The sequence below is a fragment of the Hyperolius riggenbachi genome, chromosome 10 (genome assembly GCF_040937935.1).
Source record: "Hyperolius riggenbachi isolate aHypRig1 chromosome 10, aHypRig1.pri, whole genome shotgun sequence".
Classification (NCBI taxonomy): domain Eukaryota; kingdom Metazoa; phylum Chordata; class Amphibia; order Anura; family Hyperoliidae; genus Hyperolius; species Hyperolius riggenbachi.
Genome location: NC_090655.1, coordinates 49,090,170 through 49,107,133, shown reverse-complemented (window position 1 = coordinate 49,107,133; position 16,964 = coordinate 49,090,170). Strand labels below are relative to the sequence as shown.

The 16,964-nt window shown below is 46.3% G+C and overlaps 1 protein-coding gene across 2 annotated transcripts in view; it reads right to left on the bottom strand.

Moving 5' to 3' along the window:
* Positions 1–4,628: 4,628 nt before the first annotated feature.
* The window catches only part of LPAR5 (lysophosphatidic acid receptor 5), a 45,691-nt gene continuing 33,355 nt past the window's right edge, over positions 4,629–16,964 (bottom strand). For both annotated transcript variants that reach the window (XM_068258364.1, XM_068258363.1), the window contains one exon: positions 4,629–7,770. In XM_068258364.1, coding sequence (XP_068114465.1) covers positions 6,643–7,680 — 1,038 coding nt within the window. In that variant the 5' untranslated portion in view covers positions 7,681–7,770 and the 3' untranslated portion in view covers positions 4,629–6,642. The remainder of the gene's footprint in view (positions 7,771–16,964) is intronic.

The following is a 16,964-nucleotide window of genomic DNA, read 5'->3' as shown; positions in this document are numbered from 1 at the left end:
TGAATAAGGCTGCTTCCCTCTCGATCTGGTCAAACCTGCAGTCGGGAACCATATCTGCAGGTGTGCCGTGGGGCTGGTTCCTGACAATAAGCATTGCAATGCTGTGCACAGACATGCATACACAGTGAAGTGCAAGTGACCAGCTACAGTAATTGAAGGATACGCCCCCTGCTCTGAATGCCAAAACGACATTACGCATAAAGACAATTTGAGTCAAATAAAGTCACACCAACCTTAATGAAAACATCAGGGTATTCATGTTGGTGTCCCCTTTAGCTATAGTCAGTATCTGCCACCTAAAAGATTCCTTGTCAGCTGTGTCTGGGAGTTGAGACTGCATTATGACAGTTTCAACTACAAAACTTACGTCATCCGCTGTCTTCAGCCGTTAGCTAGAGGCTCTGCCGTTCACAAGTGCATTGTCAAGGCAACACACCAGCCAAACTGCATGTACATTGTCACTTGACCAAAAGGAGAGGGACTCTGTGTCATCAGTGACAACAGTTCCCTCCCACACTGCCCCCCATGCAAAGCGGGCACTATGAGACATGGCGCGTGGCTGGAGGAGCCATGCCCTGGCCAAACATGCTCCCTATTGGGGGGGGGGTGCATGGGATGGGGTGCTTGGGGGGGGTGGATGGGAATAAAGCTTAACATCCTTTTCCACTTCCAAGCACAATCACAAATGCATTTGTGATTGCAAAACCTTCTCTTTCCACTTGTTACGATTGCACTGTGAACCATCGGGAGTGAAATCCAATCGCAACCAATAATCATGCAGCCTGGCGATTGTAAAAAAAAAAAAAAAAAAAAAAGAAGAATTTGAAACGTGCTAATGGAAAAGTGTATCACAATTTATTTGTAAATCACGGTGCACCAGTGATCAGCAAACGCCGGTAATCTGCATTTTTAAGCGGATCACAGCTACCGTAGTCATGTCATTGACTGTCCTCAATCTAATCCCAGCCATAGTGAAAGTCTAACGTCCCGCCATATCATTATTATGTATTTATGTAGCACTTGAATCTTCTGCAGCACATTACAGAGTACATAGTCATGTTATGGACGGACATCCATGATGCAAATCTCCCATTTCGCCACATCATTGTGGGAACACTGCTTTCTTACTGTATGTGTTTGGGGAACATTGCCTAATTACTGTTAGGGTCACTTTGCCTATCTGTGTTTTGGGAGGAAACTCTGGCCCACTGCCTCAGAGTTGCATTACATTTCGCTCCGCCCACACCATGTTATGGACATGCCCATTTTCCCACTGTTGTCAGTGACATGCCCATTTTTTGGTGTGGTTCGATTTGCTCGCCGCACCTTGTGGGACTTGTAGTTCCTTAACAGCTGGAGAGCCAAGTTTGCCTATCACTGCGCTAGGCTGAGGGCTCTATGTGTATGTTGACTTTGGTGGCACTGGATTGTCCCCCTATAGCACTGCTTATGTTCTTACCAGCTATATTTGTCCTTAACAACAAAGAGTGTATAACATGTGTTCATTTAACCATTATCTCTTCTCCATTCTGCACCAATCGTTCTCTAAAAAATAAAGAATCTTTAAGAAAAATGAATGCCAGGGAAGTTACAGGGATCCCTGAGCAGATGCATATAAGCATACACATGGCTATTTGGTTAAGAGGAGACACTCACAGGTAGGGATGGGATAAATATCAAATTTGGGGTTCGCGAATTTCGAATTCTCTGCAAAAATTTGCAAATCTGCGAATCTCCATAGATTTCAATTGGCAGGAAAATTTCAAAACCTACAAAGACTGTTTCTGGCCACAAAAGTGATAGAAAAGTTGTTTCAAGGGGCCTAACACCTGGACTGTGGCATGCAGGAGAGGGATCCATGGCAAAAGTCCCTCCAAAAATGACGTAGTTGATGCAGAGTCGTGTCTTAAAGGGCAGAAATCACATTACATTCCTAAATTGGTGGAATAAAGTGCTTTACACATCTGGCGTGTGTACATGGAGATCAGGTAGTGGAAGGGTTACGCCCGCTAACACTGACAGATAAAGCGCAGCGTTTAACGCGCCACACCCCGCAAAGACCTTTAGTGATAACGCCAGGTAAGCATATCTTTGTTTTCACTCGTGGTGGCAGTCTTTGTGAAGTGGTGTGTAGTGGCCACCGTGCTTGTGCGCGGTGCGATCGTGGTTTTCCAGCCCCTATGGTCAGGCTGAGGTAGTTCATTGACCAAAAAACAGTGATTCTGCACTGAGGCCTTATACAGGGACCAGTGGATACGCAATGGTGGTAGGAGCCGCTATAAATCTCTCAGTTCCAGGCACTGATCATTGTCCTCACCAGCTGTCCCTGATGCAAGCAGCTTTTTTTTTAACAAGACACTGGCGATTTAAGCTCCGCCCCCATGATTTAAGCTCCGCCCCGCATCACTATCATAAGCTCAGCCTGGCTAATAGCTGCTCCCCCTGAAGTGCCAGCGCTGTTTATAGAGCGATTGCTGGGGAGAGAGCTGCGTTAAGTCATCTCAGCAAGACAGGTACACGTGAGGCACAGTGAGCAGCTCCTACCCCCGCAGCTATGGAGGATCACGTGCTGAGCGGGGATCAGCATATTCAGCCGCTGCCTGAAGACATATGTAATGAGCAGGGGTTAGTCCATTCTCCTGCGTGGAGGGGGGAGTATCACTGTCATAAGTGTGGAGGGGGGAGCATCAATGTCATAAGCCCAGCCTGTCTAATAGCTGCTCCCCCTGAAGTGTCAGCACTGTTTATACAGATAGCGTCACTGCAGCGCCAGGGAGAGAGAAGCGTTATTGATCTCAGCCTGCAGTTATCTATCCCAGCCAGATCTGAGTCAACTGGGTCGACTTATACTTGAGTCATCAAAAAATTCCAGCTTAAGAGGGTCAAATATTTGGGTTGACTTATAAATACTAAATAATAATAATAATACACGGGGTCGACTTATATTCGAGTATATACGGTAATTGCTGCATTTATAATGTGGGACAGCACTTGTATTATGCCAGTCGTACTAATGTTTTAAAAAGATTGAGAAAGGCTGGTGTAGACCATTGTAGTTCCCTCCACTGTGTCCTATGAATGAGCCAGCTGCCAAGTCTCCATCCATACCACCGCTCGTTGCATTTCAAAGGTTTTTCTAATCTAGCTTTTCCATAACATTAATAGATGACATTCTAAATGCAACCTGTGCTCTGGTAATAATGCTCCACTATTCACTTCTTCCTACACTCCAAAACAAGACTTCTTATGTGCTTCTCTCCTCTGGTTTTTACTTCCAAAATGCCTTTGACATCATCCCTCCATTTTCGATAGCACAGTACATGCTGCTCCTCTCCCCTACCACTTTCCATACGACAGTATGAAGAATTCCTCGTCTGGGCTGTGAAGTCGAGGAGTCAGAGCAATTTTTAGGTACCCAGGGGCCATATGCAATTCACTTTTTCACCTGAGTTTTCTCCTGGGAGATACATTTTCATCTTCGATTTAAAAAAGTTTTCCAGCTCTTTTTCACCAAAAAAGTACCAAAAAGTAGGTGAAAAAGTTAGATAAAAATTATTTTGAGTATTTTCTTGCTTTCTGGTGGCTTAAAAAGCATTTTATTGACAAGTTTAAAAATATCACCTAGGAGAAAACTCAGGTGAAAAAGTGAATTGCATATGGCCCCTGGAGTCGGATGATTCATAAACTGAGGAGTCGGATGATTTTTGTACCAACTCCACAGCCCTGGTAAGTATTAGACTAAGGAGTCGGAGTCGAGGAGTCAGAGCAGTCTTGTGTACATGGAGTCAGAGGTTTCATAAACGGAGGAGTTGGAATCAGACGATTTTTGAACCGACTCCACAGCCTTGCTCCTTGTCCTCTCTGCAGTGCAGAACATGCTGCCCCTCTGTCATGCTCACTATCCATAGTACAGTTCTTGCTGCTCTTTTCCACTCCCTTCTACGCAGTACAGTAAAACTTCTCCTTCCCCCCTCCCCTCTCACTCATATAGTACATGCTGTTCCTCTTTCTCACCCCCTCCTCTTCACCCATCCATTGTAAAGACATAATACTCCTCTTTGAAGGACAATGGAAAACACAAGTGATGCTGCAAGCTTGGAGTGGATTGATTACACAAACTATTGTGTGAAACTGAGCTTCCAATCCTCAGATCAGTCCAAATAGAGGAAGGAGAAAGGATAGTACATTAGCAGTTATATACAGACATGTACAGAGCCGACAGTGATGTCTTTGTTAATATATACAGGCCAGGTTTGCAGGATCTTGTATATTCCATGGTGTTCTCCACCCGCATGGTAGTAAAGGACCACTATTGCGAAAAATTTTAAAATGTAAAATACATGAAAACACATAAATAAAAAGTACAAAAGCCACTTACAGCAGATAGTAGAGATCTTACAGAACTGACAGGTTTTGGACTAGCCCATCTCCTCATGGGGTATTCTCAGGGTTTTTTATTTTCAAAAGCGCTTAGTGAGCGGCAGCTGTTCAGTCCAACTGCCAGAATAGTGTGCAAACAGGTGGCGGGAAGGCTGCATCAGAATCTCCCTTTTGTGCTTCTCGTGTGGTGCAAGAAAATGCGATGAACATTGTAAATGGTTGCTATGGGAAACATAGTCTCTCAGACATTCTATAATCCTTGCATTTTATTGACTAGCAGAATGAATGTGATAATAAGCATAACAACCAAATCAGAATCATTTTTTTACTGCATCTTGTTTGGTTGCTATGTGCACGGCTTACTGGATGGAACTTTACAGATGGCAGTTTCTGTGCTTACAAAAATGTGAGCTTTGTTCATATGGCACATAACTTATCTCAGCAGTTGCTGATCAGGGTGTTGGAAAGGCAAATGACATGTCTCCCCCTACTGGTCAGACTACGAACATTTATATTTAAAGAGACTCTGAAGCCTCAAAAAAACCCTCCGTTTTTATTTTCTAATCGTCTTAAGAATTAACGTCATACCTGAAACACCGCATCCCCATGGATGAACGCTCACTTAATCCACCCGAAATCCTGGGGCAAAAATCCACGACTTTCAAAGTCGTGGATTTTGCTGCCCGGGGGAGACAGAGCTTTGGGCTGTAGCTCTGCCTCCATTCGCGTCAATCTGCACTGCTCGCCGCCTCTCGCTGCCCCTCTAAGTGAAAGAAGACTGAGATGGGTGAGAGGCAGAGATCCCCCCAGATTGACGCGAGTAGAGGCAGAGCTACAGCCCAAAGCTCTTCCTCTACAGGGAAGCGATCCCCAAATCTCCCCCCGGGGATTTCGGGATGGATTAAGTGAGCATTCAGCCGCGGCGTTTCAGGTATGACATTAATTCTTAAAGGTGGCCACTAACGGTCCAATTTCTAGCGAAAAATCGTTCGAGCGATCAGAAATTCTGATCGGACGAAAAATCGTTCACTACACCATCAACTAACCAATCATTGCTTCCTATCTATCAAGACCAACAAGAAAATCCAAATTTTGGTTAGACGAAAATTCAATCGGACGTTTTTTTTTATAATCATTCATTATCAATTGTGCCCATCAACTGAGATTATTTACAACCAATCAGATCCAAATTTCTGATCGCTCTAACGATTTTTCGCTAGAAATTAGACCGTTAGTGGCCAGCTTAAGAGGAAAAGGAAATAAAAATGGGGGGGGGGTTTGAGGCTTCAGTCTCTTTAACACAGAAATATGAAACACTGTAAACAAGTAACCACAGAGTTAATTTTAAGTTGAGCACGTAAAGACCTAAATAGCATTGCCATCCCTATTTCTTAAGTTGGCCATTAACGGAACAATTCGATCTGTTTCTGATCAATCCATCCCATCGATTCGATGTCTTGGTTAGTGCTAATTTGGCCATTAATGGGCACGACCGATCGTTTGTGATCAATTACTGTGGTAATCGGAAACAATCGATTTGTCACAGGATTGTACCGTTAATGACCACCTCTCATTTTCCCTTGACTGTTATACAGAGCTAGATCTTGACTATGGTGAGTTTTTTTTTAAATGAAACAAGCATACAGGTGAGGACTTCTGAGTAGGGATGAGCAAGCACAGTTTTGCAAGAAGCGAAACCGTACCCACTCGTGTCTGTGATAAGGGCCGCAGCTGAGAAGGTTAATTCACCTATTTGACATCCTCTTGCTGCAGTGCTCCATTGTCCCGATACTTCCTACTTCCCAGCAGAAGTTCTGGCTTTGAAGTAGGAAGTGTCGGGGAAATGGAGCTCATCAAGCAGCGCTACGGCAACAGGACGTCACACAGGTAAATTAACCCTCTCTGCCATGGCCCCCATATCTCGGACACGAGCGGGTATAGTTCCGGTCCTGAAAAAACTGCTCAGCCATCCATACTTCTGAGTTGGCTAACTGCGTGCTCTTTCAGGGTCAGTGACTCACTGCATGAAAAGCCATGGGATGATGAGCACAACAGTCGGGGAACTGCTAACGTCACTATCAGTGTCCATATCTCTGTCACCACGGGTCATCTTTCAGATATGCATTGTCAGACCACGGAAGTGTGTTCACAGGAGTTCCCCTTTAACTTTGAGACATTTGCTATATGAGGCCCACAATGAAGTTCTTCTAAAGATCTCAGGATTTACTGTCTTCTCTAAGCATTGTCCTTTTCATCGCTGACTTAAATCTCAGACTCCTCAATCATCCTCCGTCTCTCACTACCGTTGCCTAATTCTATGTGAACCTTAGGAGATATCTCTTTTCTGTCCTTAGTGTCTGTGCTGGAGCCAGAGGTAATTCCAAAGTTCTTCACCTGTGGTGTGTGGTCAGAATTCACAATGGTCTTGCTGGACGTGAATTTCTCCTCAGAGGACCTACTGGGCCTCACGATTTGACTTATAGTGTTTCGGAAGCCCTCGGTGCTAAAGTAATACACTAAGGGATCGAGGGCACAGTTGGTGCTGGCCAGCAGGACAGTGATGGAGAGGATTCTCTTTAAAGCCGATCTGGCCCCCCACCAGTCAGTTACAAGGTCTGCTCGGAGAAGGCCGTATCCAACCAGGGCTGAGTTGTAAGGGACAAAACAGAAAAGGAAGATACAAAGGTTGAGGACAAGCAGTCGGATGGTTTTTTGATGTCTTTTGGCTCCTCCTTCTGCTGCTCGACACAGTTCCCAGAACACATGGCTGGAACCATACAATACGGCAGAAAGGGGTAAGAGGAATCCAATGACCTCCGCAACCAAAAGCAATGGAAACAGAAAGCCGTCCCAACTACTTAACCCCTCGAAACAGCGCTGCACCATTTCATGCCCGTTCCAGCAGTCTGTCGAGCTGTGGACAAGGGCGGCAGGCACCGATCCACTGATAATCACCAACCAGACACACAAACAAGTCAGACGGGCCACTCTGCGCCTGCGCAGGTGACGGAACCTCAATGGATGCACTATAGCCAGGTAGCGGTCCACATTGATGCAGAAGAGGAAGAGGCAGCTCCCGTACATATTGATGTGGAAGATGGAGCCAGAGAGGCGGCAGAGGAAGGAACCAAAGGGCCAGTGGTTGTTGGCATAGTAGTAGATCCTCAGAGGTAGGGAGAGGGAGAAGAGGAGATCGCTGAGTGCCAGGTTACATAGGAAGGTGCCCACCACGGTGAGAGGCCGTAACCAACGCAGGAACACGAACAGGGACACCCCATTCAGTATGACACCAACTGGCATCAATATGCTGTATCCAACCAGAAGCAGGGTCCGTGAGGATGGAGGCGTGTGCTTATCACAGTCAGATTCATTCTGGAACAGCGTGGACACCTAAAATAGAAATAAAATAGACATTCTTAGAAGGTTGGTCTTTCAGGAATAATGGAGCAGTTATCATGTCTGATCTGACGTTTATTTTCTCAAGTGACATACAGTATGTCCATTCAGCAAATCAATCTGACGTTTCGGGGCCACAGCAGGTCCCTTTTATCAAGGCATATACGGAAGGGTATCCATTCTGTATATGCCTTGATAAAGGAAACCTGCTGTGGCCCCGAAACATCACGTTGGTTTGCTGAATGGACATCTGACGCTTGATGAGAAAATTAACAGCTTTGTTGGAGCTTATGCAGTGTGCGGACCTTTAAAAATTTCTTGATTACTGTACCGGTCCGGCAACTCACTATCCTGCATGGTGTACAACTGCCTGTACGACTCTGTGTGAGAGTAGGGTTAGGTTCAGCTGTAGTAAAATACAGGTAATATTTACCGATATTATACTGACGAAAATTAACACTTTAAAATAGTAAAATATTGGCTATATTCTGGCTTGGTGCATTTATTTCATGTACGCCCGTGCTACTGCTCATGCTCTTTCTTGCAAGTTTCGGGGGCCCAGCGCTGGAATGGCCTGGTGGTGGACGACGGGGGAAGCTTCTGGAGGATCCAGAGGCCCTTCCACTGCTGAGGTAAGTATCTAATTTAAAAAAAAAAAATTACAGGTTTGCTTTAAAGCCTGGACCTGAACGCTTGCACAGGACAGAAGTAACCATAAACCTGCTACGGTGCCCAGGACTGCATATTTCACCTCCAGGCACTTTCTATAGACCAGAGGAAGCGGCTTACGCCGTGAAACGCGTTGTCAAGTGCTTATTTGAACAAATAAGTCGTAAGAAAATTTGTTTAAGATACCACGTCTAAGATACTGTTTCTTTAAGGTAGGATAATTTTATTCTTACCTACCCTGGTTATAACTACTTAGAGTAGGAGATTTACCAAACAGCTCTTGACTCTACGGGCGCCTCCTATCCCTCTCCTAACCATAAAGAAATGCACCATGTATGTATTTAGATAGTTTAGCCTGTCTAATTTCCCCTCATCTGCGACTACAACAAGTGTAATTTGATCTCTCAGCTGTGTCAGCTGACTGCCTCGGGAGAGCAGCTAATTTGTAAACACAGGATTTTAACCCTATGTCTGCTTTCATGAAAGCAAGAATTAGACACACTGGAGAGTTATTGCAGGATTTGTATCAGCTGTAACAAAGAAATGTTTTTCTTTAAAGGTTATTATGATGTTGCTTATCATTCAGAGCCATGAGCAGGGGCGTAACAATAGACCCTGCAAGGTATGCAGCCACAGAAGGGCCCTGAAGCCATAAGGGGGCCTCAGGGGGGAGAGAAGTTTCTTTTCCCTGTCCTGAGAGACTGACAACTAAGGGCATGGAGAGAGAAAAACGTTCTGCTCTCTGCACAATTGTTCTAATGACTGCATCTGCTCAGCCACTGATAACGAATCATACAAAGTTTTGTAGACAAAGATTTGTAGACAGTCCCTATTTAGTGTTCAGCAGGGTCTTGTGTACAGCGCTGTTTTACCCCCAGTCTGTCTACCCCTCCCCAAGTGCTGTCTACTGTAAGTGCTTGAGGAGTCTGCAGAGCCAGTTCTGCTCCATCAGAGATGGACAGAGTGAGTGTAATAAGCTGAGGCTGGGAGCACACTTATCTGCTGGTTTTCTGCACACCATGTGTGTCTGTATGTGTGAAAATATGCACGTTTTATCACAGTAGCTAATGTAATTGATAGAGAACATGTGTGCAGTGCTTCACTGCTGTTTTTATCTGCATGGGGAAAATACATTCAGGTGTTCACAACCCAATTGAAGAACATTGGTTCTTAGTTTACCTGTGTAGAAAACACGGGGGGTAGCGAGGTTAGGGGGCCCCATCCAAAATTTTGCAAGGGGGCCCATTGATTCAGAGAACGTTCTGAGTTCAGGTCCTCTTTAAGAATGAATTGTACAGCCGGTAGCGGCTCGTTGTCTTTAGGAGGTGGTGACAGCATAGTGTAGAGTGACAGCAATCCCAGGCCAACCACCCTGGCTACAGCTTGATGTTTAGTAACACACACGGTAAGTGTTGCATTTTTTCGTACAATGTTTGTACCGCAGCCAATAACAAGGGAAGCGTGACCAGTGCAGGAATAAACATTACGTCTCTTTATAGAACTCTCTTCTGTGTGTTTCCAGCAAAAAATTTAAACATACTGACAGTGTTTAGGGAAATAACAGAGGAAATGGGGGTCAGGAAGCCTCCATAGGAGAAGAACTCATACAAACTAAGACCCATTAACGTTTCCTTATGGCGGTCCTGTTTACATTCTAGCTGTGTCACAGTCTCTGAAGCTTTGGGTGGTGGAAAAGATGGGGGGGGCAGCCAATATCCAAAGGAGCAGATTCCTCAAATCATAGCTGAGGTGACTTGTAACGGGATGAGATAAACATGTATGTACAGGCGCAATCTGTGGCATAGCAGTAGGGGGGGTTGTGACTGCAACCCAGATGCGTAGCTAGGGACAAAGACAGTTTTTGTGCCGCCCTCTGAACAAAATGGGCGTGGCCGTGAATCAGAATGTGGTTGTGGTCATGGGTGGAGTCAAATATACAAATGCTGTTTGTGTGCTCCACTTTCCCCTATTTATATATCCAAATGTGCCCCCTTACCCCGTTCAGATAGCCACATACGCCCTTCCCCCCTTAAAGTGAACCTAAAGTCACGTAAAAAAAACACTTCCGGTCTGGCCGTCACCGGCCGACAGGCATGGGAACGCGAGGGCACCGATCGGCTGCAGGGGGCTGAGGGAAGCCCCTGGTGAATTAATCTCATTTTTTTTTACGTGACTTTAGGTTCACTTTAAATAGCCAAATGCAGGGGCGTACCTAAAAAGCCCCGGGCCCCCCTGCAAAAAAAAATTCCGTCCCCCCCAGGGCCCGCTCGGGGACTTTTTGGGGGCAGGAGGGGCCGCAGCATAAGAGGAGAGCTGTGGCCGTAGATCGGGGGGAGGGGGGGAATTCCCCCCCCCTCCCTCACCTCGGGCTCTCCTCTTAGCGCTCCCCTCCTGCAATCAATCATTGGTGGTGCTCGTGGCAGGCAAGCTGAGTACATACCTCCTTCTGGCCGATCTCCGATCACAGTGCTTTATGGAACTTCCTGTGTAAACAGGAAGTTCTATGAAGCTCTTAGTAATCGGAGGCCGGAAGGAGGTATGTGCTCAGCTTGCCTGCCGCGGCTGCCACGAGCACCACCAATGATTGATTGCAGGAGGGGAGCGCTAAGAGGAAAGCCCGAGGTGAGAGAGGGGGGGGGGATTTCCCCCCTCCCCACCAATCTGCGGCCACAGCTCTCCTCTTAGGCTGCGACCCCTTTCTGCCCCCAAAAAGTCCCTGAGCGGGCCCTAGGGGGGCCCCGGGCCCCCCCGCGACGGCAGGGGTCGCATCCCCTATTGGTACGCCAGTGGCCAAATGTGCTTCCTTCCCCCTTTAGATAGTGAGATGTGTCCCCTTTAGATAGCCAAGTGTGTCCCTCTATAGATAGGCATATGTGCCCTGCTTTTTTGCTGCTGTTAATGCTTCTGCACTCTTCTGCAGAGGGAGGGGGAGAAGCAGGGACACTTCGGGCAGCCAGCAAGCCCCCTCTCACTCACTCACTCATGTGGGGTTGCCCCTCGCAGTGCTGCGCCCAGGGACACATGTTCCCAATGGCCCCTCCATAGCTATGCCTCTGACCGCGCCCCAGAGGGTCCCACTAAGGCCTTTCTCAAGTTGCTGCATTTTCTTTTATTGGTCTTGTAGTTGTAATGATCACCTCTATATGTGTTTTGAATAGCGCTTATAATTAACAAACTATTTCTTCTCCTCTGCTTACACCTCTCACACAATGGCTATCCTTGGAACGCCGGTTTTGGACTACATATACAATTGTTTATCTCATCAGTATACTTTCACTTCTGACTAACTTTTAATTATAAATAATTACCGGTATATCGTAAAGTGTGAAAAGGTCAGCCATATGATATTAGCAATGAAATGTTTTTGTTTAAAGGTTATTATGCTGATGTGTATTAGAGCAGAGAGGAAGTTCAAGTCCACTTTAAAGGGACACTTAAGCCAGTTTTACTTTTCTGAGCTTCTACCAGCCCCCTCCAGCTGTTCTGTCCCCTTGTCACTCACGGAGCCTCCAGTCCCCCGCCGCCAGCTAGTTTCGTTTTCGCTGACAGGCCCGACAGGCCTGGCCACACGTATTTTTCTTTGCATTTCCGTCTACAATAGTGTCCTGCGCCTGTGCAGGATGCTATTCAGGATGGGAACATGAAGAAGGATACGCATGGCCAGGCCTGCGCAGGGGGACCGGAGGCTCCGTGAGTGACTGCAAGGGCACAGGACGGCTTCAGGGGGCCAGTAGAAGCCACAGGCAAGTAAAACTGATTTTTGAATTTCTGGATTAAGTGTCCCTTTAAGCATAAAGGACAGTCATCAAATATAAAAACCATAAATACATCAGGTTGTACAGCAGGCACAGCCAGTAGTCAAACACGTTTCATGGCCTTAGACTGGCCGCTTCATCAGGGGGAGAAAATTGCAGTGAGATGTCTGTGATGATATGCAGTATCAGATAATATACATAATGCCACCGGGTTATGTCCAAAATATCTTCCAAATGGAACTTTTCCAACTGGGTCATTGGGTATAAAGAGTTTGCCTGACTGCATGTGTTTTAAAAGCCAAAGTGACACTGACCGGAAGTTAAAGTGGTATAAAACTCAGCATTTCTTCTTTGCTCTAAAAGATAATTTACAGCACAAAATCTACTACCACAGAAAAAAAATGTAGCAGGACAACATTCAAACAGTTAAACAGATCACTTTGTTCTTCAGTGGAAATCTCCTTGCTTTAGTGGAAAGCTTCTGGCTGAATCCAAAGAGGTGATAACATTATCTTTTGTTTACATTCCGTTGTCAGATACATTTAGTAAACATTAGCAAGCTGCCAGAATTGAGCTGCACTGAACTGAGAAGCAGAAAGACCTGAGAAGTGATGACTAGATAGATTTTAATATATAAATACAGCAGCTATGCAATACAATGCAATGGCAGCTTTCAGAGCAGATAAACTGTACTTTGGGAATTTGTAATCTGTAGACAGACAATATTACTTGTGTACAAAAGCAAATATGATAACTGCATGGGTAATAAAAAGTAGGAAACATTTTTTTTTTATGTTATGTCAGAGTTTTATCCCACTTTAGGCCCCGTTCACACTTGCGTTTCTCTGCCAAACGGACCGGATGACCTGACCGGATCCAGTCAGGTTGCATCAGGTGTACATCAGGATGCGATCCGGATCCGTTTGGAAAAAGAGAGTAGAAATAAATAAAAATTTTGGCGTCTGGGAGGTCAGCAGAAGGTGCACCTGTGGAATCAGGTCCTCCGCTGTATAGGCCTTGTCACAAGAGCCCTCGTGGTCAGACTGCAAATGGCATTCCAAACGGTGCCAGCGCACGGATCGTGCGAACTCTGGTCGCAGTCAATGCGCAGGAACCATTGGGAATTGGCCGCAGACCAACCAGAAGGGAGCCTGTGAGGTACAGTAATTATAACTTTACACACTATTCCAGGGTATCTGCCACCACCTCTGTTACCATGGGACAGAGGAGCCCGCTGCCTGTCTGAGCCTAGATCTACAAATAAAACGGTTAAACACACTCTATTCTGTCTAGTTAACCACAATACAATAGTAGCATCTCTTCAGAGATCTGAGTTCAGTTCTGTGGGTGCTGAATAATAGGGTAGCTAGAGCAACAACTGACGATAGCGTCGGTTTAATCTAAAGCAATATAAATAATTAATATATACAGACAATTATTAAAATCAACAATTATTAAAACAGTAATAGCCAGTATGAAATAAAAAAGGGAGAAAATACTTATGTATGTCCGTTCTGAGAAAACTTGTAGAGTTCCTTTTGTTCAGTTCAGCAAAGTTTAAAATCCAAGCAATATGGAAAATGTCCTTTGTTCAGTTTCAGCAAAGATGGCCGATCAAGATGGCCGATCAAGATGGCTGCTAGCCATGTGTCCTTTGTTTCAGCTTAGACAAGATGGCTGCCAACCATGTGTCCTCTGGCTGGCAATGTGCTCTCAGGAAGGTGGAATTTGGAGGACTGAAGCCCGCCTGCTGGCCATGTGCTTTTGTTGAAGCTGGTTTGGGGGTGTGGCAATGCCGGCCCCCTCTGAGTTACCAACAAATGACAGTTTATTCCCTCTGAGAGATTTTAGGGCTAAACTTATGAAATGCTGTAACTCCTGAACCATACACGTTATATTTAGGGGGGTAACAGATTCATACTTGTTGGAAAATACAGATTAATATGACATCAGACATGGCTATGACAGCGGGTCAGGCTCCTGAGAAGATTCATATCTCAATAACTGGATGGGCTATCACAATGAATGTCATATCAGCACGATGGCCAGATTTTACCGAACAAGACGATATGAATTTTATAGCTGTGCGACATACGGTTTTCGTATACCGACAGGAAATCATACCACCCATGCTTTTCTTATGGCTGGCTAAGTGGCTCCGGCCAGTCTGGGAAAGAAGCAGGTTTTGAATAGCCCCCTGCTGGGATTAGCTTCCTGAGCACAAGGGTTTGTTCCTGCTCATTAGCATATAAAAAGAGCCATCCTGCAGTTAAGCAGAGGCTCCTACACAATCAATCCCGATTCTAGTGATCTGAAGCGCAATCGATGCGGAGAATAGAGTGCGATCGCTTTTTCTTCACGGGCGGTTCCAGGACTCGTCTGCGGCCCCGCAACCGTCCGTGACAGCCCCCCCTCTTGTCTGTGGCTTAGCCACACACCCGCAAGATGTGTGGCGGCGCCGCTAACCTGGCTGACGGGTCTCGGGTTGCCGGTACGGCGGGAAAACCCGTTGGAGCCGGCGGCTCGGTTCCCCTGGACAGGTCGCGGTCCGCTACCCTCAGGCTTGACCTGACATGGACCGTTCCGGCCAGGGCATTTGCGCCATTGCGTTCGGATGGGGCGTCTGCCAGGACTGCTGACAACGGGCAGTGGTTTGGGTAGGTCAGCAGCCAGCCCACGCATGGTTTCCCTGCTAAGTGGCTGTGGACCTAAGGGAACCCCGCGGGAATCCCTGGACCTTCCCAGCTCCTGACAGACAGCACATGCTTTGCAGTAGTTTGCTACATCCCTGTTCATCATGGGCCAATAAAACTGTCTCCGAATACAGGCAAGTGTCTTGCGGACACCAGAGTGTCCTGTCAGGGAATTATCATGTGCGGATTTCAGCACATGTCCCCTGAACGCACTCGGGACCACAAGCCATTTGGTATTCGCATGTGATCTACCGGTAGGGGGATGTACAGACTTGCTGTACAGTCTCCCACCTTCCCAGTATACCTTGAAAGCGGCCCCGTCTGCGAGGGGCTCAGAGGCTTGCTGCCTGAGCACCTCCAGGCTTGGGTCCCTTTGTAGAGCTGCTCTAAATACGCTGTCAGTTTCAGCCACCTGGCTCATGTCACACGAGGCCAGCAGCTGAAAGGTCTCATCCCTATGGTCAGAGGAGGGGGAGGAGGCCGGAACCCCCTCCACCTCCACCCGGCACAGACGGACATTACTCAAATCATCATTGCATGCATTAATGACATTGACAGGTATAGACATTTTTTCATTACAGACAGGTTGTACAGTAAACTCAGGTACAGTTACATCATCATCACAACAGACAGTCTGTACATCAAACTCAGGTGCCTTTGAAGCAGGCACTATTAAACCGGGTACCCTTGAACTGGGCACATTCAACCCACCTCCCCCTGGTGCTCCTCCAAGTGTATAAAGTACCTGGTGGTGGGTGGAGAGTTTGTCTCCTTCCGTGAGCGACAAGGCGGTCGTGGCAGGTTCGTAGTAGGACACAAGCTTGCCCAAATCAGTCCCCAGCAACACAGGGACTGGGAGATCCTTCATAACTCCAACAACCCCTTCTTGGACTCCCACCCCCCAGTCGATCTTCACTCTCGCGTGGGCTATGTGGAAAAGGGTGCCCTCTACTCAGGGGCGCCTCTAGCCTTCTTGTCACTCCAGGCAAGAAATCCTGTGGCGCCCCCCCCCCCCCCATAAAAAAATAAAACAAAAATCATATACATTATAGAACACTTCACACATGATATAAGCCATCAGAGAGGGATAACTATGAAATGGGGCCCTAGGCAAGATAACACTTTGCCCTCCACTGATGGTCACCTGGCTTATTTAGTTAGATTTGGTGGGGACTAGCAACCACCAGGCCTCTAAACTCTCTCTAGACCCTAGGCAGCTGCCTAAGTTTGCCTTGTGGATGATCAGCATTGTATGCCATACAGCACATGCTGCCAGTATGCACCTCAAATAAATACAGCATCCACACTACAAGTTCCAATGGTCACATTGCAAGATTGGATTATCAAGCAAGACACTCTTACTTTCAAAATAATTTTTCACAAACATTATGAGATATGCAGATATGTTACCACCTGTTAGGGTAAGACTGGAGTGGGTATATCATGACATTGAAGGGCTGATATGGTAAGGTGGTTTAAGGCCCAGTGCACACCGAGCGGTTTTAGCAGCGATCCGCCAACCGCATTTGTCTTTGAAAACGCTTGGCTAATGTATTTCAATGGGATGGTGCACACCAGCGGTTTGAGGTTTTTAGCAAACCCCAAACGTGCCTCCTGCTGCACATTTGCGGTTTGCAGAAGCGATTCTGCCTCAATATAAAGTATAGGAAAAATGCAAACCGCTCTGAAAAACGCTAGATCAGAGCAGTTTTCCAGGAGTATTTGTTACAGAAGCTGTTCAGTAACAGCTTTAACTGTAACAATATTTGTAATCTGCTTCACAAAAACACTCGGCATGTTTAGAAAATGTCTCTAAACATGCCTAGAATCGTTCTGAAATCTGCTCCAAAAACCGCTAGCGTTTTGAGGATCTGCTAGCGGTTTTGGTGTGCACTGGGGCTAATAGTTTGATTCATAATCCATTCTGGAGATAAGCACAGTGTGTTTGTAGTGTAAGTGATACAAGAGAAGAGAAGTAGAATGGAGGGAGGAAGGGTAGTAGAGGGTCAGAATTGATGACATGGATGAGCAGATATCTATGAGTAGAATAGTGGCTCAGTGGGTACCACTA